General features: G+C 33.0%; 2 protein-coding genes across 2 annotated transcripts; both read left to right on the top strand.

Moving 5' to 3' along the window:
- LOC125069624 (homeobox protein Nkx-3.1-like) lies at positions 1-21,249 on the top strand. The gene is made up of 4 exons (XM_047679182.1): positions 1-76; positions 19,029-19,565; positions 20,287-20,494; positions 21,066-21,249. Exons 1-4 carry the CDS (start codon positions 1-3, stop codon positions 21,211-21,213), a joined length of 969 nt encoding a protein of 322 aa, XP_047535138.1. The 3' UTR covers positions 21,214-21,249.
- Positions 21,250-23,181: 1,932 nt separating this feature from the next.
- LOC125069613 lies at positions 23,182-26,601 on the top strand. Its single transcript, XM_047679178.1, has 2 exons — positions 23,182-23,188; positions 25,970-26,601. The coding sequence occupies exons 1-2, from the start codon at positions 23,182-23,184 to the stop codon at positions 26,599-26,601; spliced, it is 639 nt and encodes a 212-aa protein (XP_047535134.1).
- The last annotated feature ends 517 nt before the right edge of the window (positions 26,602-27,118 follow it).

Raw genomic sequence — 27,118 nt, 5'->3', positions numbered from 1 at the left:
ATGCAGGACAGCCACAAGTCTTTCCTAATTAAGGATCTCCTGGGCGACGTGTTGAGGCCCGGCGTCGGCGTCACAGGTACTTATTTATATTCTCATTTTTCGTTTTAGTTATAATTATTTTTGTTTGACGGTAAAAAATATAGATAACGGAAACACGTGTTAGATATGTTTGTATTGATATTGTGAATTTTTTAAAAGGATTTTCGAAGTTTAACTTCTTTGTGCGCGTTGATAGCACATTTCAAATTCGGTGTCGAGAGGGTTTTCTATATGTATAGGTTATGTATGTAACAATGTTTAACTTATCTCAAGCGATTTTCACTTAGCGAAATGCCCTTTTTATTTAAATTGATGAAAAATATTTTTAGCCAAATTATGCGTCAACATGACATTTAAAGTAAAAATATCATTCTTTAAAGGTGGGCTAAGGCCTCATCTTGATGATAAATAAAAACACAAATTATGCATACTCAGGGGTGCTTGCACGGTTTGAACCCGTAGTTTCTTGTTCAGATTCATGTGTTTTCGCCATTGTGCCATGTCAGTCACTTTAATGGATAATAATTCGTGGAACAAATTTAAAATATACATGGACGCCCCATGTATATTTTAAATCCCGATACAAAAAATATTATATCATTATTTATATTTGGTCCAGTTGATAGATATAAGCCGAGTGTGTCAATAATTTTCAGTAACAGTCTAGAGTCTAGAAGTCAGAAGTGCGTACACTCTCGTTCCTCGGAAAGTAGAGCCGTTGGTCCTGTGCTCTTTCGGTCGTGCCTGATTGCCGTCCCACCGGATTATGACATTGCACCTGTTTACGCACATACTTGTGCACTACAATATCATGTTCTGCGTAGTTGGCTACTCCTTTAACACGCGGTCTAAGTCTAGTATGAGTCTACATATAATATATTTTTTCAATGATCTCATGAAGTCTACGAAATTCCTTTCGAATGAGTTCATAGAGCGAAGTGAGTTAAAAATGAAGGCACAAATGATACGAACTTATCAAGATAGAGAGGTCTTTATGATGCCTTATTAAATATTGAGATATAAACTAATATTATAAATTATATTATTCAAAGTCTTATAATGAAAGATGCAATCTGTTCAATATACAAAGTCTGGAGAATAGACGAAAAATATTGTCAATGAAATTTTTATTTAATCTATTTAATAATAATATTGACTGTCCGAAACTTTTATCAAAATTCTATTTAAACGTCCCTCACAATAATTCCCGTCATATGAGCCATTTCTTTTATACCAGATTATAACGCAACTAGGTAGGAATTCCATCATATCGAGATTATCATTGTTATACATCACCATCAGTATTAAAGTAAAAGATTTAGACATACATCACGATAGTCGACCTCAATTCAATCGAAAAATAAGGAATTTCATTTGTGCTCAATTCTAATCATATGGTTTATCTCATTAATTATTATTTATTATATAATAATTTAAAAAATGTATTGTATTTCTTATTTTCAATTTTTATGCTTATGTTTAATTCATATTTTCAATTGAACATTGTGTAATATGATAATGCATGGTGAGACTACCTGTAAGTAGTAGAACTTTTGCCTTGATAATTTTGAAATGTAATTTTTTATTTTGGATGTGATATTGTATCTACTGTTGGTTGTCCTAATGAAAATAAAATAAAATAAAATTATCTTACCGACGCCCCACGTATTTTTTACACGTTTATTCAAATACCTTAACGCGATCCGTGATGTTATGTAGAACTTAAGAAACACGGAGAGAAAATCTCGCTCGTGAAATGTAACGTGTCTAAGAATGTCTTCGGCGATGCGCTAGTTTGATACATAAATCCTTTATATTTCACAATCGTTTTCAGCCGTGATTTTTTAGCTTGTTCCAACGGAACATCTCGTACAAATTTTAGGAATATTTTACTCATAAAAAAACATTAAAATGTAATGTTATTCAGGTTTGAAAATTAAACCTACAGTATATGTCGCTAATATTATCACATTTTACTTTGAATATAAACTGATTTATCACATACTCGTATATTTTCGTTCAGAATCAAAAACGTTATACATATTTCAAAGCACTCTTAGGCGACAACTTCAAACATCATAGGATGAAATTTCGATATAAACCCGAAAATAAATATAAATGAATAAATAAATATTGGACAACATCACATACATTACTCTGATCCCAATGTAAGTAGCTAAAGCACTTGTGTTATGGAAATCAGAAGTAACGACGGTACCAAAAACACCCAGACCCAAGACAACATAGAAAACTAATGAACTTTTTCTACATCGACTCGGCCGGGAATCGAACCCGGGACCTCGGAGTGGCGTACTCATGAAAACCTCCAGAGGCTAAAGTAGAACTTATATATAGTAAGTGTCGTCGGGATTACAAGGCAGTAGAATTATCAGGTCATTTTAAATGTTCAATGAACTATTCTACTCCATGACGAAGGGATTTATAGATTTCTATAATGTATCAGTTAATACGTATTTAAAAAAAATATGGCCGCCACGCGATTGTTGACATAAAACATCTCAATTTAAATTAATCTATTATTAAAATAATTTGTAATTAAAGAAAACTAATAAATAACTAGGCAGTAATTAATAATTTAAGTCATAGAGATTTCTTAAAAATAAGTTAATTTTCTTATTATTATAATAATTCTAATTATTATAATAATAACACGCCGAGAACACTAGGGAGTAGAGAGTAAGGTGATAATGACGATGGAAGACGGAGAGCGACATGCCATTCGTCGTCACGGCATACGAGTCGGTTTTACTCGAGGTCAGTTTCGGAATTAGACGTCTCTACGCTATAGGGTAACAAAAGACTGGAGTCCTAATTATTTCCCCCTGATAGTGAAAATTGATAGAATAATCAAATCATGTATTTATTTTTTTTAATTTAAAAATTAAGTTGTTTACATTGTATTTAAGTTGATCGTCTCATTGACATTCCAATGAATTTAAAAAGATGCCTCTATTGTGGGACGCCCCTAATTCCGGTTATTGCGTCAATAAATGTTTCATGTCAAAAAATATTATCATTCGGTTGCCATAATACAGGAAATATTGTTTGTATTTTACACAGTATTGTAAAAGTTGAGTGTATGTTAAAAAATATATATATTATTCTTATTTATATTATATATTATTATATATTATATATATTAATTAATATATTAATTAATTATTCATCACAAAATAAAAGTATAGTCGTAAAATAAAAAAAATATTAATTGTTTTCCTTTATACATATATATACTTACTTATTATTATTATCATATAAAAATACATTTTTTATGGTTTGTCAAAAACTATGAAACTATACACATCAGGTCGATTGGATAAAGTAGATAATCCGACAGTATTTCCAGTAGGATTTAGTGGAAGTCTTCCGGTGCTGCCCGCTGTACCAGCTCAAAATAAGGCTCACATAAAACAGATATATAAAAAACAAACAAATAAAACTGCCTATCATCATTATAAGCATTAAAACTTTATTTACTGCTGAAGCTGGATTTCAGCGAAATTTTGTCGAAAAAAAGTTGAAAACTTTTTTTATAGCTCTCTTTCGTTATTTATATCATTTCGTGTCATTCTTAATTTTATAACGCAATCAATTGTTAAAACAATCGATTGGAAATAAAATGTTCAATTTATTTAAAAAAAAAACAATAAGAGGCTTCATGCCTCACGGGCTCTTGACCTGTAAATCCTGTCCTGATTTTCAATGAATATAACAATTTAGGCTGTGCGTTGATTGTGAGTCTATCAGAACATTGCATTTATTTTTATTACACATGGTTTTGTATAAAAATTGATGAAATTCAAAGTTATACCATGCACGAAAATTAGCAGGATAGCTCGAACTCGACTCGAATGATCTGGATGCTTGCATGGGTTATTTCAAATCAAGTTCCGGGTGCTCAAAACGAATGCTGAAACGGACGTTGACTCATATACATCATATTTAATACTTTGTATTACAAAATGGCAAACCAATTGATAAAATAGGGCACACATTAAAATACGCAACATTGTGACATCAGTATAGCATCATACATACATTGTACTCCAAATGTATCGCTGTATCGTGAGCGAATTATTCGCTGCTATTTTCCTAACAATAGGAAAGCGGTGACATAATTCAATCTTGTATGGGTATTTTTTTTAAACTGGGACAAAATGCGAAGCAAGAGTTCAGATGACGCTGCGGTTGTTCGTCAATTTTAACCGGAGATTGCGATTTCAAATCGTAATGAATCGTGGGGAAGCTTAATGAGTGGGATGATATTCTATATGTATGTATATCTGCTAACCAGCATTGAAGCAGCGTGGTGATCAGGTGACTTTTGCCCAACAGTGCAACATTTACTGCATCTTTCAAAGGTTTTTTAGTATAGAGAAAACTTAAAAGCTTTCATCACCTGTGGCTTTCACCATATCTTTTTTTTATCATCCTTTAGTAACCATTTTTAAATCATTATATTACATTTTTAAATTTAATATAAAGTAGCGCCGTTTCAAAAAGTTTACTGAGATGAACTGGCAAGAAACTCATGAGTTTCTGATTTTCCATTAAGTTATGTACTTATGATATATATGATAGTGTATAAAATAAGATCATGACTGTATATGATAATTAAATACAGTTAAATTATTTATTCTGGATAAAAACCAGCATATTTAAACTCCATATTTTTTGGTCATTTATAATATACTACATGTTATAAAGTTTATTTAGAAGGTTTTTTAAGATATTATTTTTATTTATTGAAATGCCAAGTTAAAATATCTGTGGAATAGATATATTGATATTTATTTGTTATCAATATTGTCATACTCAATTCTGTGGTCAGGTAAAGGAAATCCTGAATCAGATGCATAGTTTTCCCTATTTTTTAGACCCCGGAGATATCTTCTGGGGCGAAGGTAATCTTGCCCTTCCACACTCATCGCTAGTGTGCGCGAAGCTGTGAACTGTCGTTCTCCTTAAGGACGTCTGAAAAGAATCCCATAGTTATCCAGAGTTGGCCTACCTTTTCGCACGAAAAGACGTTTTCGTCTCCTAGTAGACCATGACGGGCTTACAGAGGGAGGCTTCTACCGTCCACAACGATTTCCTGCGTCATATACAAGATTGTTCAGATCAGATATCTCTACTGACCTCACAGATCTGGATCTGTCTTTCCACGTTACATGTCGGGCCTCCAGCGTATACTGGGTGGTGTCCCGATTCGCGCCGTAAAGATGATACATCGAGCATTACTCCTTTGTCGTTGGACCTGTAACAAAGTAGCTGATCAGATCTCTTATAAAAATACCAATGCTAGATAATTTTGCAATGATGCTCACGACGTAAAACATATTATTTTGCTTTAGGCCTTCAAACAATGGATGTAAGTACGTCCAGTGTTTCTAGGCCTAAAGCAGTACCATTACAGTGCTTTCTTTGACGGGGGACCACGAAATGAAAACATAAATTAAGCACTTGAAACATTTAATGGCATTACTCGACCAAACTTTTATATGTGAACTTCAGTAAGGATACTCTAATTTTTACTTGAAGGCTGCTTGTTCTGTTTATATATAAAGCCGAGATATATATATGTAATTTTAACTGTAGATCGTATTAGGCAGAGAGAGCAAAAATATCCGGGCGACTTGCATTGAAGTGAGTCTCGCTGAAGACCATCTAAAGCCATGGGCACCTAACCGTATTTGATATTTTGAAGGGATGTGTCGGTATATCAGTGTTTGTACCGAGGTGCTTGCTTAAAGACGGAGCTGAAACGAAGAAATATGTGTATATATTACTGAGTATCAATGTGTCTAATGGTTTATAATTTATTTCGTATGGTGGTGAAAGAGAAAAGGTAAGGATGTCGATGTGTGTCAGATGATTGGCTGCCATCTACACCAAAAGAAATAGCTCGAAACTTTAAAGCAGTGGTTGGATATTACCGGGCTCTACTTTACTAAAAATAAGATTTAATTTCTCTGAAAGAAACTAAAATGAAAACTAAAGAATACATTAATCCGACGAATTTAAATTTCTCATAACGAGAGCCCTAAACCGAAGTGATGCTCGTTACAAGATTGTCATACAGAAACAGCTAGTTGGCGTTCTTACTATTGTAAATTATATGAAAAATTCATTGAGCTAATTAAAACTACGAGTCGAAATTAGGTTTTAATGTATTCACCCACATGGCAAGGACTAAGGGTTTTCATACTTGCAAATTACCTGCTTATTAGCGGCGCGGGCGGCGCTCACTTGAGCACGTATGGGTAACGTTACGACGCAGGACCCTTTTTAATTCTATAACAACGAGCATTATCAGCGCCTGAGACCTTTCATTTCTAATTAATGTTTGCTGAGCTTTTAAGGCGATTGTCGTTAGTGTTTGACGAGGCTGAGCTGGTGCACACTTTGCTGTGTTTTCTTGTTAGGGTTCCGTGTTTTCAGATAAAAATAAACCTATGAGTGCTTCGGTATTTTAGCATTAGCAGCCGTAAATGTCCCACTGAGGAGAAGGTTTGGAGCATATTCCACTACGCTGCTCCAATGCGGGTTGGCGGAATACACATGTGGCAGAATTTCGTTGAAGTTAGACACATGCAGGTTTCCTCACGATGTTTTCCTTCACTGCCGAGCACGAGATGAATTATAAACACAAATTAAGCACATGAAAATTCAGTGGTGCCTGCCTGGGTTTGAACCCGAAATCATCGGTTAAGATGCACGCGTTCTAACCACTGGGCCATCTCGGCTTCGGTATTAGTTCGTCAATAATCAAGGACGTTGATTTTTCACTAACTTCGACTTGCCTATACAAAGTGGTCGTGGAATTCGTTTTTCACATTTATAATAGTTTTATTTAATTATATTATTATTAATTCTACCATTATTCAAAAGGTGAGAATGATGATGGAATTTCCGTGCCTCGGTGTCTATTGAAAATGACCAATGATAGAAATCAGTTAGGAGGATAAATCTGTGTATCCTAATATCCACGAACGTATATGAATACGATACATATTAAGTAAAATAGTAATTGCCTCATTAATTCCAACATTTTCATATACAGGAGACGATTTTAGGCTCATTCCAATACGCCGCTCCTATGTAGATTGGTAAGCATTGAATACACCGAGTACGTAAGGCTTTGTGCGAGCCCGTCTGAGTAGGTATCTACTACCATACAATTCATCACATATTTTACCGCCAAGTACTACATAGTATTGTTATATTGCGGTTTGAAGTGTCAGTGTCACATTAAATTTTAGTTCCCAAAGTTCGTGGAGCTTAGGTGATGTAAGGTATGAATATTTCTTGCAGCTCTAATGTCTATAGGAAGTGGGACCGCTTAATATTAGATGGCCCATTTATCCGTCCGCCAACCTACATTATAAAAATAAAGAAAGAGTTAGTAATATTAACATGAAGAAGGCTTTTGATACATACGTCACTTGGGGTCTACGTAGGTACATATATCCGGTAAAGATCCACATGTTCTGAGTTCTGAATTTTTTTAACTAATACTATAATACCTATTGTGTTGTTACATTTAAATAAATCATTTAAAATTATCAAATTTGTACAAATTTGTAATAATAATATATTCTTTTTTTAATAATAAATCAGAAAAAAAATGTTATTAGTTTAGTATAGAGTATTATAGAATAAACTCGAGCAAGCAAAGTCACAAGTGACTGCTATACTAGGTGTGTGTGAGTAATGTTACAGGTGTATGCACACGAAGGTTCTTAGACAAGTGTTCGGACCCTTATTTCTTTTAAGAGCAGTAACTTCTCCAATAACAAGTTCGTGACCATTCGCAGTTCACGGTTTACGACCTAAGTATTTCAAATATAATGATTTTCTCTTTAAAAATACACATATAAATTATGAAATATTTTTCATATCATATGGACATAATATCCGCCGAAATAATATAGATATTACTATATATTATAAAACAAAGTCCCGCAGTGGCAGTGGCAGCTTTAGCTTGAAAGGTATCGGGACCGATTTGTTATCTGATTACGATGACGTAATAAGCTATGTACAAGTGTACAACATATCAATTTATGATATTGCTCTTGTCTTTAAAAGATTTGTCTTGACAAAACATAAACAAAAAAAAATACTCTTTATAATATTATGAAAATGAGTACTTTCATGGTATAGGTACTTTTAAAATGTGGCGATGACGTCAACGCCTTAAATGATATTATTATATATATTTTCATTTCATTAATTTAAACCATCTTATAAAAGTATCGGAGATTTTTTTACATAATTAAAATACGGCTACATAACTTACTGGCAAAAGCGGTCAAACGTTGCCGTTCCGAATCATTTATTTAAAAATTATTAACCAAAAGTAATGCCGGCTGAAGTTAACACAGGGGGTGATGTATGGAACCATTAATATTTCTTACAGCGCCGGTATCCGTGGTCGGTGCAGACCACTTACCACCAGGTGGTATATTTGCAAACTTTTCTATAAAAAAAAAAAATTTTTTGGAGTACCGATACTATCATTAAGTACGTGGAATGAGGATGACTACAATATAGACATCTACGGCGTAGCTAATGTGCATGCGCGTAGGTATATATGTATATATTAGTTAATGTATTGAAAGTACACACGCACATACACATTCAACGGTTACTTAATTGTTATTAAATATTTTTTTTAAAAGATAATAAATTAACAGGTTATCTTATTTTCTAATCCTGTAACTATAAGTTGGCACAGTTAATATTCATGTCATATCTCAATATACATTATGTAATTCAATATAATTTTTGCATTAATATTCATTCTTCAGAATATTATCATTAAATTAATTAATTATAATTCATTAGTTTTCTATGTTGTCTTGGGTCTGGGTGTATGTGGTACCGTTGTTACTTCTGATTTTCCATAACATAAGTGCTTTAGCTACTTAAATTGGGATCAGAGTAATGTATGTGATGTTGTCCAATATTTATTATTTATTTATTACTTTACAAATTCAATTGACAAAAGTAATTTAGTTCTAAAAACATTTGCATTTTTAACTTCATCACAAACCAATCAGCTTTTGTCATTTGACAATACAAGCCGCTATGTCCCTGCATTTTAAATCTGTAATATCTTCAAAAATATTCATTTATATTAAATGCTGTAAAAGAACATATTGCAAAATGTATTTAAGGTACTTAATTGGATTTTGATTAAAAGGATAAATGCTGTATTGCATAAAATCGCTTCGCAAAAAGGCATTATTTGTCGTTAAAAGGCAAGGATAAAAATGGTTATTGTGGGTTATCCCTTAGAGACATATATCATCATCGGGCTTTTTTATAGACCTTTTGAAGGTGCACAATACAATACTGTAGCACATTATTTTGATGTCTCGTAGTTTTCAGCCAGCGTTTGCTATGTAAGTGAAAAAAAGTGTGTTTATTTACGACATCACATTAAGAACTTGTAAAATGATCAGTGTTCCTCTCCTTGAATCACTCTATCTAATAAAAAAAAACCGTATCAAAATCTGTTGGCTAGTTTTAAAGACAACAGGAAGAGACCTTTTTATAATAGCTGTGCCCGCGACTTCGTGCGCATATGAATTAAAAAACAAAGGCCTGTAAATTGTCCACTGCTGGGCTAAGGAGGAGGAGGCTTTCTCTTTGAGGAGAAGGTTTGGACCATATTCCACCACGCTGCTCCAATGCGGGTTGGTGGTTGTTCAGTTCGCAGATATTATTATAACTTATTAATTCAGTATTTCGATGATAGAAATACTCTATCCTAATTTAAAAGAAATTCTTCTATTTTGTGAATCGATATTTTCTTTTTGTAGTCATCATTTTCGGTTTTTTGTATTAGCTTTATTGAAAAATTACCTTATATACAATGTCTGGTGTACGAACATACTGGCTAAAACAACAACATGACTGGCATTCCTCGCACGTGAACATGCAACGCATAGTTGCCCGTGGTTAAAGCAACCCTCCGTTAAAACTATACTAGCTTTGATTAACGTTTGCCATTGTGACTTTTTGATTGTTATAGTAAAACTAACAAGTTTTGTCATATCAAGTTATCGGTGGGAGGCACCCGACGTGAAGGCGGAGTGTTGGCATGCGCGATGCCTGCGCGCGGTACTGGACAATATTCGGTCATTGCAGCGTGACTTTATTATAATTTTATAAATAATTCTAAAATAAAAGTAGCCTAGTTACTCCTTATTACATCTGTCTATACTATCTGTCTGTGAAAGTCCCGTTAAAATCGGTCTAGCCATTCCAGAGATTAACCGGAACAAACAGACTGACAGACCAAAATTGTAAAAAATGCTATTTTGGTATATGTACCGTGTATACATACATATGCATTTAGTAAAAAGCGGTTATTTTAATATTACAAACAGACACTCTGATTTTATTATATGTATAGAAGACTATAATAATAACAATAATGTGTGACTCATAGTATACAATATATCTTACAGACTATGTTAGTTATATTTACGATATATCTTACAGACTATGTTAGTTATTTTATAGACGACCTCCATGGTCGAGTAGTGTGTACACCGGTTTTCATGGGTACGCCACTCCGAGGTCCTGGGTTCGATTCCCGGCCGAGTCGATGTAGAAAAAGTTCATTATCTTTCTACGTTGTCTTGGGTCTGGGTGTTTGTGGTACCGTCGTTACTTCTGATTTCCATAACACAAGTGCTTTAGCTACTTACATTGGGATCAGAGTAATGTATGTGATGTTGTCCAATATTTATTATTATTTTTTTTTATTTACAATTGTACATTTAACATTTTTTTTTATCTTATACTTTGTAGTGGTACAGAGTAAATATAACCTCTCATCGTGTTTAATTTCAAAGTAAGATTTTTAATTATTGTTTTTTTCGAAGCGAGTTTCGAAAAAATCGTTGTGACAATTTGATAAGAGTAACTCTATATTAAACATGCGGTTGATCATGCTTGTAAATGCGACGTAAGCCGACGCACAACGTTTATTCTGAAGTAATATAAATTACCATTTAATATAGATAATATACTAGAAGTCTGTAAGAGTTTAAAGTCTAGTAACACGTATATATCCCAATTCTGGGCTAAGCCCTCTTCTCCTCTTTAGAGGATTACAGAATTTCATTAGGTAAATGCAACCTGCATTTACCTAATGAAATTCCTTACGTTATTTTCCTTCGAATTATAAACACAGTGTTGTGTTGTGTGAGGCTTGTAATTATAAAGAACATTCTCAAACCTTACTTTTCTATTATATATTATTTAAATGTGAAATCTTTTATTATATTACATTTTTACATTAACAGCCTGTAAATTTCCCACTGCTGGGCTAAGGCCTCCTCTCCCTTTTGAGGAGAAGGTTTGGAGCATATTCCACCACGCTGCTCCAATGCGGGTTGGTAAAATACACATATGGCAGAATTTCGTTCAAATTAGACACATGCAGATTTCCTCACGATGTTTTTTTCCCTGATGATAAATTCAAATTAAGCACATGAAAATTCAGTGGTGCTTGCCTGGGTTTGAACCCGAAATCATCGGTTAAGATGCACGCGTTCTAACCATTGGGCCATAACGGCTTATTTAAATACTAAGGCATTTAAAACTAATCAGTGACCGTTGCGTGTCTCTGAGTGTGGTAATTTAACGTTTATATATTAACAAATCAAATACCAAATCTTCCAATGATGATGTTAGCTTTATTAATATTATTTGTTTTATAATATTGTTTCGTAAATTTTTCTCATTACTGAATAAATTAAGTCTGCCTCGAAATCTAGGTCATAAGGCAAGATAACTCGATGTCCTTGCATTAAATCAGGCCTTAGGCTGATCAAACATGTTTTTCCGTAAAGCTATTGTGTACAGTGCGTTAAGATTTCCATCTCATCGTATATGAGTGTGAGGGAACCGAAAATAAAAGTGTTATATATATTGTAAGTCAAGCTAATTATTGATTAACTTAAATTTCGAATTCTGTTATACTAATACAGCAATTACGACATTAGTCAAATGCAAAGGAACCGAGAAGGCTGATTTTTTGATGGTGTAGGACGGCCTTAGGAAGGCTTAATTTGAAGTGGTCGACCTCGGCCTATTTTTTGTTTATAATGACTGAACTATACGGCGTTGTCATCGATAGTTAGGAGAAATTTAGCATCAATTACATAAACGAATTTACTCGTAGTATTTACAAAATATAGTTTTATGATCTCCGGTGATATTAGTCGATTTTATATTAATTTCGAGACTTACGAGACTTTCGAGATCGTACCTCGGTTCAAATGTATTTAATTTTATTAAATAAGCAAAAAAACAAAGCTATAGCGCGATTAAAAATATATATATACACGAAAATTTAAAAGGTAGATTTAACTGTGTTATTATTACTATACTTATTTATTTTATTGATAACATTTTTGGTGATGGCAAAATATCTGTTTTTTATGTCCCTTGTGTCTGTATTTACACTGGCTCACTCACCTTTCAAACCGCAACACAAAATACTGAGTACTACTGTTTGGCGGTAGAATATCTGATGAGTGGGTGGTATCTACCTAGGCGGGGTTACACGAAGCCATACCACCAAGTATTTATAAGTACCTGATGTACTGACCCTAGTAAGGGAAGTTACATGTATTGACCGTTAACATGTTTACCTCGTCTCATATCAAGGATTCAAAGATGAGGGCTAGTGCCACTGCGGAAAATGTTAGTGCAAATAAACGCAAATAATTTTCTCTAATTCCAAATTGAAACACTTGAATCCAACCCGTCTACTTACCGCCGCGAGTGACAGGAGGGCTGGTCGTTCGACATTATGATACAACGAAAAAATGGTTCTACTCTTTATAAAGTATGTGTATACTTATTTTAATTCTCAATATTTGTTATAAAAAGTCTAATTTTTTATTAGAACTATCTAGATGTTGATTTCATTCCTCGTCTCGTATATTTTTTTCAGAGAGTACTATGCGCTGTTAGTCTCGGTTTATGTTATTGCTATCATTTTGATTAAGTAATGAATTACTAAGAATATGTTTACAATTCAATTTACAAATGTATAAAATGTCCATATCTCCCATATTTCTCCATAGGTTAATTTTTATTGATTTGTAATGTAACTCAGACTTGCTCGTTATATTGTAAACAGTACGAGTTGTAAAATTTTTTCTGAACTGTCACGGAAACTTATACTAGCTGATACTAATAAAATGTAATAAAAATAAATGGAATCAAGTAACAATCATTTGTTTTCTTTTAAAAATAATAATGATATAATCGTGTCTATATCCGATTACAAAAGATCAGAAAAGACAAATAATCAACTTTTCACATCGACTTTGCGCGTTATCAATGATATCGAGTAAATCGAGAGCTTGAATAATAATCTATGATAACCGTGTACCGTTTTGAAAAAATGTTGCAATTAAACATCGACGGAATTCCCATTGAAACTTTGAAAGTAAAATTAAAGTAAGTATATGTATTTAAATGGAGTATAGTTCCATTTTATATTATATTAATAAAGTTCTTTTTTTTGTGCCGAATATAGGAAAGTTATTAGTAAATCAACAATCAGTAATGGAATAAGTATATACCGTCTTTGATTTAAATAGTCTGCATATTATTCTCCAATTTGTAATTACTATACGATGCATATGCTCTCGAGATCAGCGTGTCGCCACTCAGTAACGCACGCGCCACACACGCGCCGATTACGCGCACACGCGTCTATCAATTGACGTTTCTGTCGATGGATTGTCTATTATAAAACTTACTCCATTGACTTTGACCATAGACTTTTGTTATTTTCTTTCGTCTGATTAGATGCACTTAGTGATTTTTATACTATTGTTAGTAACGTATTCTTAACTGCGAATATGTTATACGTTGTATAACATATTCGCAGTTAAGAGCAGACTTTTATGTACAGCTAGCGATCAATATTATTATAACTTAACTTAGAATTATGGGTATTTATAAAGATTTATTTTTTATTTTAAAGTCTTCTTGTTTAGCTAATATGTCATTAATCGGTCTTTTATTATTCTTTGGTCGGTTAAGTTAATCATTGAGTTGTTATTTTAAATGTGCAGAGGCGTACATACATACGTTTGTTCTCCTTTTCGCTTTGAGAAATAGCTAAGGCGAAAATAATCTCATTGTGTTGGAATTTTAATGTCGTTTTTCAACGTATGCTACAACCTAAGGCTTGGAAATTTAATAGGCTTTATTAATTTTTGTAAAGTATATCCTTATTTAAAAACCAGATAAACTTATAATCTTGATCTTGAACTCATAATCTTGAGTTTATTAGTCTATACGGACGGCGGTCGGAGCACGTTGAATTCTTTTTTCTTTATTTACAAGAGACTGTAATTTCGAGGTGACCTTGTAGATACACGTGGATCTAATTTGACAAAAGCGAGTCGGATACCTATGACTTTTCATTTGCTTATTTTTTTCTTTATAAGTCGTCTGTGTCGAAAAACCCTGGGTGAACAATGACATGGTTAATAAGATAGTTAATTAGGAGGAGACATTTGACCACCATTTACAATAAAGGACTCTTATGGCTAATTATGAGATCTGAATGATCTCTAGTGTAAATACACTGTCTTTTAAATGTTCCAAATCATTGTATATATTGTATTGATGTCTGGCGGAGTATTTTATAATTGTATGTGTATTATTTGTAAGTATTAGTTTATATAATATTATTTTTATTAATATAAGTCTATTTCTCTATCGTACTTGATGTGGGGCTTCGTGCAAACAAATCTGGGAAGGTAACACTCATATACTCTACCGCCAAACAGCAGTACTCGGTATTATTGTGTTTCGGTTTGAAGGGTGAGTGAAATTGTGTACTACATGCACAAGGGACATAATATCTTATTTCCAAAGTTCCTTGGTGGCGCATTGGCACTTTAAGGGATAGTTAAAATCTCTAACATTGCCAATGCCTACGGACGATGGTAACCACTTCCCATCGAGTATCTCATTTGCCAGTCCGCCTATCTATTTGAAATAAACTAAAACTACCTACCATATTCTATTTCAAAGTCTCTTATATTTTGTCTTGTCTACACATTTAGTTCCGTAACTGTGGCACGCTTGTACAATATCACAAATGTAATTTATTTAATTCCATAAAAATAAAATATAAAAGTACCAAGACTATATAGGTAAGTTATAGGAGCTGGCTTTAGCAAGAGTATCAAGATTCTCGCACAGTACAAAACAATGGGTGTCGATATATCGCCGCGGGGGCCTCGCTAATTTGTCGCACTGTTTAGAAGCATCCCTTACGAGCTGGGGTCTTGAGTACGATCGGTTGTCGTAACAAGCAACATCATTGTTTAACTCAACTCACCGTTTGATTGTTTTCCTTTGTCAATGAATAGGGTTTTACAAATATATTATTAAGGTAAAAATACTTAGGATTATATTACTTAGAAAGACTTGAACAGCATTAAAATATCAATTTATTACTTTCTCATATATTAAAATACTTCTGAACTGGTTAGAAAACATTTAATTAATTAGTTCGTTCTGGTTTAGTCAAGTATTTAAAATCTCTGCTTAGACCATACTTGGTGGAAACGCTTCGTGCAAGTCCGTCTAGGTAGATACTACCCATTCAAAATCAAAATCAATTTATTCAAGCAAAACATCACAATTTTTGCTTTTTTGTCATTTATTATACCGTATTCATCATATATCTTGGTGGTAGGACTTTGCGCAAGCCCGTCTGGGTAGGTACCACCCACTCATCAGATATTCTACTGCCAAATAGCAGTACTCTGTATTGTTGTGTTCCGGTTAGAAGGGTGAGTGAGCCAGTGTAATCACAGGCACAAGGGACATAACATCTTGGTTCCCAGGGTTGGTGGTAAGCAATGGTTAATATTTCTTACAGCGCCTTTGTCTATGGGCAGTGGTGACCACTTACCATCAGGTAGCCCATAAGCACGTCCGCCAACCAATGCAATAAAAAAAAAAATATTCTACCGTAGGACAGCGATAATTAGTATTGGACTTTCCGGTTTTAAGGCTGAGTAAGCCAGTGCAACTAAAAGCACAAGTAATACAACGTCCTAGTTCCCAAGGTTGGTGATGCATTGGCGATGTAATAAATGGTTTTAATTTCTTAAGGCGCCAATATCTACGGGCAGAGGTGATCATTTTCCATAAGGTGCCCCATTCGCTCGTCCGATTATATATATCATAACAAAAAAAAAAGAAAAGAAAGACTAACACCATCATATCTAAATTGCCAGCATCTTATTACAAGACTATTATTAGTGCACACAGTAATACTAATTCTGAAAGAACTCACATCGTACCTCACTTCTAATGTGTCAAAAATTAACTTTGAGTGATAAGCAATTTTAATGTGAGTATCTCTTATTATGTCGTCAATCATACGTAGGTAATACAGGGTGTATAATCAAACGAGTCGATCTAACACGATAAAATACTAAATCTAAAGCGATTTATATCGTCTGAATAGGCATTCAATCAAAACTTAATTCAACAATAATTTGCTATTTAAATTCGACCAATTTGATCCGGTCATTAGGAACTGTGAAATTACACGAGTAAAGGTGCATCCACATAGGAAATATCCAAATAATATAGTTTTAGTTAATGCTTACGACATATCAACTTGCGTTTCTTCTTACTTTTTTTATAATAATAGCAATATTAATCTACAAACGGATGTAGCGTGTGATTTGTATTAATAATAACGACTTTTTCATATTAAAAGTTACTTTGTAATTTAAATTCTCAGAAGCATCCCATTTCTTTTAGACAACACTCGTTCAAGAAAATGTGTCATTCCGTAATTAACAAGAACCAGGATTGCCAAGTACCTAGAACATGGCCCAGTGGTTAGAAGGCGTGCATCTTAACCGATGATTTCGGGCTCAAACCCAGGCAAGCATCACTGCGTTTACATTGCTTTTAATGAATGTCGGAAAACATTGTTACAAATTCGATCAAATTCTGGCACAAAGGTCCACCAAAACGGCTTCAGAACGTGCAAGCTCCAAGACTTCTACTCGAGATGCGAGAAAGCCTAAGCCTACATTTACAGGTGATAACCATAAAGCCAAACTTAAAACAGCTACTGCTTGTTTAATATTATTATTGTAATGGCCGACTAGGTTCAATTTCAGGAGTACAGGTTCTGCAGCAGCACATTTTACTTGGTATTTTCATAAATGCATACTTTGGCTTAGGATATTATTTCAGTGTTAGTTTACAAGTAATATGTCTACACTTATTTTGTAGTTTTTTAGTTTTTTTCGAATATATATTTTTAAAGATTAATATTACAGTCTATGACTGTTTAAAAAACAAAAATCGTATAATTGCGAAATGTGACCGAGAATAATGTCCCGGGAACCCCCCGCTGCGATTCGAATTGCAAATGCATCGCTCATTCCGCCGCCCTTTCTCATTTTAAACGAAAAATAGCAACAGATTTGACCTTTGCTTTAAATAAACATTTATTTTTAGACAGCTTTGAGAGGGTAGGTACCGTACTTTTTAAGAACTTTCAGCGCTTTAATGAATATTGAGATAAAGAGTTTTGTAATTGATAGATGTTTATCATACTTTGACAGACGACAGTTGAGATGGACATTACTAGAGTAGGTTATCCGTTGTATAGAATAGGTGTATGTTAAAACAATGTCGCGAGTTCAAGTCCAAGCGAACGAAATCCTCTTATTCTGCCTTATTTTCATCACTTGATATTAGACTACGAAAATTGTAACTGTATCTACTGTAATGTACTGAAGCAACAAGTGGCCATATGCACCAAATCTTCCTTATAATATGAATGCGATAAGTTTTAAGCTTCCCAGGTACGAGAATGTTGGTGTTACGTCGAAACTCGTATTTGAAAATAACGCGGATTTTCGATTTTTCGATAGTCACAGAAATATCTATATCAAAGGAAAATTTAGTGGCGGGAAACCACACGAATATTTATTTTTTTAAAGTAATGACATAGCTTTTTTATTATAATTAATTTGAATTTGGAGTTTTGGGGTGACCACTTGTCATAAGAGGGCTTTCGCCTTTCTATATAAAATAAAAAAATGTAAACAAAATGATTGCAGGTATAAAATGAGATAAACCTAAATCCCTAAAAGTAGAATTCCAGCAGATATAAAGTTACCGAACACTGAACAGATATTAATTAAAGAAGTTTTGTCTGTTTCCGCTTCTGTAGTTTTTCCAACAACCGCTATAAAAGCAAAATGATAAAGGTCCATAACGATGTTTTGGTTGGAGGAATTCATGCGAAAACGTTAAGATGTTCTCGACGTCCCCCGACGGAGGATCGTTCGCTAAAACATATTTATGCAGAAATTATAACGAGAGAAACACTCAAATTCCGACCTCTTCACCTCCTGCAAAATAACGAGTAATCGGCAACCGCTACGCCATTACGCGAGCCGTACGAATGTTTAGCCGTGGAACCATGAAAAGCGACCCGCTGTGAATGGTGAATGCCCACTCTCCACCATTTTCATGCAAATTAAAAGACACAAACGCAGGCATAGACAAGATTCCCGCGCGCGCTAAAACACACCATTCAAAAACGTATTCAATTGCTCGAGAGCGAAACGGAACGCCCCGAGGCATTAATTAGAGCAGAAACTCGTGTCTATGGCCGTTCCTTTTTTAAAACTGACGTCTTTATGTGGCCCCGCTTTTGTGCACCATCCGTTTGTGCGCGAGAAAGTGTCAAGTCTTAGTTTCGAGCGATGCTTACCGTTTGTTGTCTTTGGTTTGCAGTATCGGTGCGGTTATCTTTTTTATAATTATAGAAATATTCTATTTCTGTATATTTGAGTTTTGAGTTGCTTTCATTGACTTTCTGGAAATATATAAAATAATTAAGATTTATTTTGTGTTTTGTTCAGGTACCGCTCAAGAGGTTGAAGACATTACTAACAATAGGTATGATTCAGCGATAACGCACAATCCTGACGAATCGGATATCGATGACGACATATCCGTAGGTGACAATCGTTCTGAAACATCTACACCAAAAAAGATTCACGTATCATATGGAAATGACTCTGAAGCTTATGAAAGAAAGGCAGACTGCCAGAAAAGAACCGAATCCGAAAATGATCGTTCAACTCCAATAGAATATAATTCTAACCGAATACCAAATTCCGAGTATTCATCTCCGTTTAAAGATGATGAGCATGAATACGAAAGACCAGAAGATTCTGTGAAGCTCTACGAAGGGTCTCTTTTCCAACTTTATAGACCAGACAGAGAAAGCGCAAAAGAGGGAGAAAATGGTTTTGAAATGGCGGGCTCTATCTCGGACAGTATTTATGGGAGATCTATGGATCTTACTAAGAACTCATTCCAGTCACAACTTCTGGCTGGGTTCGCGGCGTCCGTAATGGCGGGCAGTTCTCAGCGTGACGCGCAAGATTCAGCTGGTAATTTATGTAAATTATTGTATTTTTTAAATATTATACTTTTTTATTATTATTAACGTACCACATTACAAAGAGCGCCTTTCGTGATGTATTTATTCACACTGCTCATGCATTTTTAATATGGGTCGAAATTCGAAATAATATAATGTATCTAAATTAATTGGAAAGATAGGAAAAGTTATTAATAACAATAAAAACCCAAATGCCAAAAAAGCGTCATTGTTTTTAATTTGGATATTACGTGTGTTGTCATTGACAGTATGAACTTTAAATTAAATATGCGTATACTAGGCGTATAAAAATATGTCAAAGGCTTGGTAGTGTGTTTGTTTTTTTTCATTAATGTATTTCTGATGCACATTATATAGAAATATTAGCTTTCTGCATTCTTTCTCCATATAATCTTTACGCTTCACTTATCTTATACATTTCTTACAACTCCATCCGCGTAATTTTCCTAAAGAACGTTTTCTGTTCACGAACGAAATAAGCTCATTAAGTTGCAAAGTATAACAGTAAATAAGCCAGACCATAAAAAAAAAATTAAGTATTGAGAAAACAATCGATATTGTTCAAATTTACAATTAAAGTTTTATTTACGACTATAAATTACGTATACGAAATAAGCACAGGCAATTATTGTTTACAATATGCATGCAAATTAAGTCAATTTCGTAGAGTAGGTAAAACTCCACCAATAAGTACGATCACTTTTCTCTAGATCGTCAATCCTCAGGGCGTAGCGGCAGTACTCCCAACTCAGGACGGAAACCTCGGCGCCGACGCACCGCATTCACACACGCGCAACTCGCGTACTTGGAACGCAAGTTTCGATGTCAGAAGTACCTGAGCGTCGCTGACCGCGGGGACGTGGCTGATGCTCTCAACTTGAGCGAGACGCAAGTCAAGACATGGTATCAGAATAGGAGGTAAGTGTTAAGAGATGTAGAGTATGTACAATAAAGCGACGGGCTTAAGAGTGGGCCCTTAACTCTGTAGAATCAAATCAAAATAAAATATACATATATGAAATTATTTACTACATACTAAAATAAATATAAAAATATAATAAAGCAAGAATTAAATGAGGAACAATGCAAAGTTACTTTTTTACACAAATTAATAGGACATCTCTTAAAATATATTGTTTAATTTTACTAATAAATTGTTATGACTACATTATATATAAAATAGAAAATGTTTTTTTTAAATAGTCTAACATTACTAAAATTTAAAAACCGATAATGTAGACTTATGATTTGGTTTGTTAGTAACTTAAGATGTCAGGATTAACCTTCAAAATTCAAATTTATCACCGCTTGGTGGCTCTTTCTTTAAATCTCTTAAACGTGAGAGTTATGTTAGGCATGTTGAATTTCTTGTCATTTGCAATGAAAATTGACTGCTTGGGAGAGATTGTTTGACAAAGAGATTATAATGGGACCATTGCATATAACGCTCCGTCTATCTGAATTATCTATATAATAACTTTTTTTATAGAACCAAATGGAAACGTCAAAATCAACTCCGACTCGAACAGCTCCGAGCGCAAGCGGCGACGGGAGAACGGGAGCTGTCAGCACACGCGTTGCCTCTCGCTTGCGCACTCCTTCCTCCTTATCCCGCATACATGCACTGCCATTTGTAAAGCGAGACAAAATGGCTTGCTTTCAAATTATATATGCACGCAATCATGTAAATAATATAATTAGGATCACATAAGTGTAGATCAAGTTAACTATGACGTAGCACATGTACAGGCAAAGTAACTTGACGTGACTTAAGTTAATAGTTTTACTTCTTTAAAATGTACACCATGCCACTATGAAATTGTTATTAACCGCTTGTAAAGCAGAGTTCACACTGAAGACAAGGTGGCAACTTTTGCGTTGTATAATTGTAAACACATGTCAAGTAGGCGGTGAACATCAAAGCAATACGTGATTAATGTTTAATACAGTTGTAAGTACATAAATTGCCAAATATGTTAGTGGAATCGTATCACATCGAATTGTAAATATTAAGAAAAAGAAAGGTCTTTGAATTTTGTTTAAATAGTTTTATGGTTTCGTTATTACTGTTTTAAATATGTTATATATACAATAATATATTTATATGTTTGCATCATAATTTATTATACTTTCTTGTTTAATTTTTTTTAATATAAAATTAAGTAAGCATTCCGATGGTTAATGGTAACCTCTGTCCAAGGATAAAGGCTAATGCCAGAGTCAGATATACCGTAAAAAATAAAACCGCTCCAAATTGTATGTAGTTACGTATTATTATTATATTACGAGTATAACAATATAATTTTGATGTGGTTGAAAATGGATATAGGTCTTATGTCATAAGTTTATTACAATAACATAAAAAAAATATAGGTATTTTGTTTTTATCACAGCTTATCTTTGTGCGTATAACAAATCGGGCAAGCAATACCTAAAAAAAATAATATATAATTGATGTTTGCCATTTGCGCCGGGATATTTCAACTAAAAAAGAAACACATAATTTATCAAATACACACACGTAAAACATCAATGGCGAATATTTTACTAATTTAAATAATAAATATATTTTTTTTTTCAAAAATATTACGTGCATGCCACTATTAGAGGAACTAATTTAGTTAACCTTCTATACCGGTATGATATTTTCAAATTATAGATGAACAATCTATGGTCATCTACTGTAGTATAGAATTTAATAAATGAAAAAAAAAAACGACGCAAACATATGTAGATTTAGATATATAAATTAGTTGCTATATTTATTGGGATTTGACCGATGCAAGCGTCGCCTGAACTATTATCTCACAATTAATAGATTTTACTTTGATTTGATGATTTAGTAACCAATTCGTTATTTTCTGTCTCATTTTTATTTCACGTTTTTAAAATTCTACGAAATTAAAGTACCTCTGTTTTTCCACGCATAGCCTGCAAATATAATAAAGTGCCAATTTTAAATCGTCAGTTAACCTCAATAATTACTTTGACGTGATGTTAATTTTATTTAAACGTCAAATGTAATTTTAGATCCTAAGTTAATTATTTAATTAAAAAAAAGACACTAAAGTTTAAGTTTTTTGTGTGTGTCATAATAATAATTTAAAAAAAAAACTACTTAAATTAAATGAATGCAATTGTCATATCCCGATAGAACTTTCCTTCATAATAGTATAAAGTGCAATAATTAAGATAGTTTTACATGGATGTTGATTTGCCGTGTACATTCCTGTAGTCAAATTGTATCTATAATAAGCAATTTATATGTAATATTGTTTTATTGATATTAGTAAAGTTGTCAAAGAAAGTAAAACAGTTTTATTTATTATATACTTGAATATCATGTTTTTAATTTACGAGTTTTAATGGTAACTTTAAATTTTAGTACTAACTCTAATGATATTTTTATTTTTATAGTAAAGTAACATTTAATTTATCTATTCCATTAGTTTTGTACTCTAATAAATAAAATCGATTACGCGATTAATTAATGTAATATATTTTGTAAATATTTATTAAATATATTTTTAAAATGTTCGTAATTTATCGGTTGTTATGAACGTAAGAATCAACTATTATGTATGAAATAACATTGAAACGCGAAAATGGAACGTCAGTAGCTATTAGTGTAGCAAAACGACTACACAAAATTACGAAGCGTTTCAATCATCCCTCAATCCTTTGAATTGAAACTGAACATTTCCATTCGTAACAAATTATGCAAATATTTTGGCGCCATTTCGAATCACCGCTGCCAACCGCTGTCAATTTGCATCTCTTAGTGAGTTGTTAACATCTGTGACGAGGTGGCAGCGCTCGCAGCGCTTTATTTCACAGCAATTTATCTTTCTTTATTAGACGACGTGCTTTTTAAGCGATGATTTTGCTGAGTTCGCGGTATGTCAAAGTTGCGCGGGGTCTCGATGTCAAATTATCTGTCAATTTATTCAAACGAGATGCTAATTTCAGGGCGTTCGAAAATTGTGATTATTTATCCGTCTTTATTTCAGTTTTGAGCAAACGAGGGTTTATTAAAGGGGTCGCTGAGAGGTAATTGGGCTGTTTTGATCGTGTGGGGGCACCTAATTGAAGTATTTTCTAGTGTTCGAGGGGTGGTTCGAGATGAATGGATTAGTTAGTTCGCTGATAACGATCTGTGATGCGGTGATAGGCGGCTTTCTTCTGTTAAGTCGTGTTATTAAGTAATTGTGGCGCTGATTTAATTTGTTTCTCTTGTTGTTGAATAGTTGATAATAAAGTATTTAAGATCCTTATAAAATGGATAATTATATTTATTTTAATTATTGAAGAGAAATTATTTTTTGAAGCCATTATGTGTATAAAACCAATCAATTATTATTCAAACAATGACCGATCTGGCTTTTATTGAGTCAATTATTTAATTATCCGTAGTACTAAGTTATTATACAATATACTATCTCGGGATTTCATGATTAATTTAAAAAATGTTCTTTATGAAATTATGCGATTAAAAAAGTTGAAGTTAAAAAACCTTTATGTATAGAAAATGTGATATTTACAGAGCCAAGGCAACTATCACTAAGAAAAATGACTAATATATATCAGAGATCTCTATTTATTGCTGGGTGTCGCTCGCGGCTTCGCTGGCGTTTTAGGGGTTAGTCATCAGGTCTTAATCCTAAAAAGTATACTATGTCCTTCTTTGAAGTTACTTCATACCAATTTTATCAAATTAGGTTCAGTGGTTTGGCAATGAAAGAGCAACAGACAGACAGAGTTACCTATACATTTAAAATCATATAGATTACCACATCAGTAGATATTATTATTTCGAAAGTTTCCGGGCTATTTGTATTAAGCAACATTCTGGCCGATATTGAGTTAAAGACATATTCGGAAACCCAATATTTTTTTTTACATTGCCTGAGTTCGGTTTCGTGGCGATATAAGCAGTATTTTGTCACTTGAAACATCAGTAACTTTTAGATGTAGTTTGAGACTGATAAGATTGACGCGACACATAATATTATAAAATTTTAGAAAAGATGAATGTCATCAATTAGGTATATTATCAATTATTTAATATTAATTCGAATGAGCGCTAAATAAATTTTGATCTTAAATTAATTTTCTTTTGATTAGCTGGTTTAACTCTTTTTCTTAAATTTATTCATTCATTGCATTTCAATAAACATTAGTCGCATCAGACATCTGAAAAGTGTAACTGGTAATCTAAAACATTTTTCCTAAACATGAATTAGGAAAGTTATGTTCTTTAAGACAGTAAACATTTTATACGAATCGTTTGCTCGTCGTTGACTAAGACAAAGTGATTTTGAACAGCGCCTTTGATTTTGCGTTGGTGTAAGTACCGGGGCTAAAAATTAATCAAAATTTATACTTGTTAAGTCATCATTATATTAAAACATAAGCAATGCTGATACTAAATATATTACAGAATGTCTCACAAAGTTCACAACTTTTCAGTCATTAGACAATACAAACAGCTATGTCCTTCCGTTTTAATGTGTTTATTTACGACACAGAAACCTCTAAAATTGTTAGTGTTTCTCTTCTATATTGTGCATGTATGTTAAATATAAACCTTCATCTTGAATCAATCTATCTATTAAAAAAGCCGCATCAAAATCCGTTGTGTAATTATAAAGATCTAAACATACACAGGGACAGACAACGGTAAGTGACTTTGTTTTATACTATGTAATGACTTATTTGATTTATTTGCATTTCTCGACGAAATCAGACGATCTAACAGAAGCCGTATATGAAGACGTCGCATATGAAGACCATTAACACCATCTCCAAGGTCCACTAAAATATTGCTATATATTTATGTATATTGACTTAACATACACACAGTGAACTGTAAACATCTATATTGATGTATTATTAATTTAAAGTCCCCGCCGCCCCTGTCTATGTGATCACATTAATCTTGAAAATTATTATGGGAGTTTTCATTATTTGGTAAAAAAATAATGTGAGAGAAATTAATATATTTTAAGCAAATTTATAGAAATAATTAACTTGAACAAAAGACCCAATTCTCGAGTCGGGTCAGTAAGAAGACGTGTCCTGCGCAATGGGCTTGTCTTCATTGAGAACACCCCCAAGGTGGACTCAGTCGTCAATGCTATTTGTTTATGATGTTATTTCAATTTTATTTTTAAATAAATAAAGTTTATTAGTTTTTCTTAGCTTATCATTGTACATCGTAAGCAAACTTACATTTGAACTGAATTTTCTTATCGAGTTAAATTGTAGTTCACGGATTTTTTCGACCGTAAATAAACAATTTTCAATTAAGTTTGAAGTTTTTATGTTGTTCTGGTTGCTAGTTATTTAAAATGTTTTTCTATGAACAATATATCTTTTGCTTATTTTTTACAGTTATAACAGCTGATAATGTAAAAGAAAAACATGAAGAAGAATACAAGCCGACCATTGATAGAAGATTCTTAGATGACTTGGACGATAAAGACTGGCACATATCACACTTAAAAGATATTGATTTCGATATTGATGGCAATTGCAACGAAGAAACATTTGAAAATAAAGCAAAAAAGTACAGGAAAACTTTAAAAAGTGACGCTGCGTTAGTTGAATTTGTTTCAGGAGATGCCCTAAAGGTTAAGAAAGAAGATTTGACCACAGGTAAATGTAAAAGGAACATAACTAATATTTTCAAAACAATGGTAGCTACTACGCCAATATCAAAGCTAAATTCAACAAAAATTCAACATGTAAAAGACAGCAATGATACGACTTCAGAAGGTGAAGTGAAAACAGCCACAGTGAGTACGAAAGAATTTGAATTTGAAGACAAAAGCGTTCCAAATAACACGAATAAAAGAAGAAGCGAATATCAGTTTAGTTCTGTTGAATATTACGATGGTGAAGTTCAAGATTTTGATAAATCTATTTGTCCGGATGCGGTTGAAGTTATAATATTGGAATTGGATCAGCTTAGAAATTATGATGTGGAATGTGAGGCAATATTAGAATGGAGAAGCTTAGAATAATTATTATATTATATTTAATATTATGAATTCAAGACTAAAAGTTTAATTTTTTTCTCAAGGTAAAAAGAGAATGTAAGTTATTAATTAGTTATCTAAGAGCAACTTCAAAATTCATCGCGGAATATGATTATGAAATGTCAATGTAATATATATTGTGACATAAAATATAATAAAGGAAAATGTGATTTCACCGTTGGTTAACATTGGTTATCTACATTTCACGAGTGAGATACGAAGTGAGTTTTTACAGAATAGGAAAATAGGGCGAAAATATATGTGAATATATATATTCTAACTATAAATATTCGTACTATTAAAATTTCGACTATAAATTAAATGATAGAATTTTATATTTTACACTTAATAATAAGGAATAATATTAATATATAATACATGATGATATAATTAGTTTGTGCGTCGCACTAAACTTTTGAACACATAATATTTTACAGTACAATAAAAATCCATATATTGTATTACATACAATAAATGGTTAAGTTTAATGTAATATCATAAA

Source organism: Vanessa atalanta, chromosome 2 (genome assembly GCF_905147765.1).
Source record: "Vanessa atalanta chromosome 2, ilVanAtal1.2, whole genome shotgun sequence".
Lineage (NCBI taxonomy): Eukaryota > Metazoa > Arthropoda > Insecta > Lepidoptera > Nymphalidae > Vanessa > Vanessa atalanta.
This window is presented reverse-complemented; position numbering and strand designations above follow the sequence as displayed.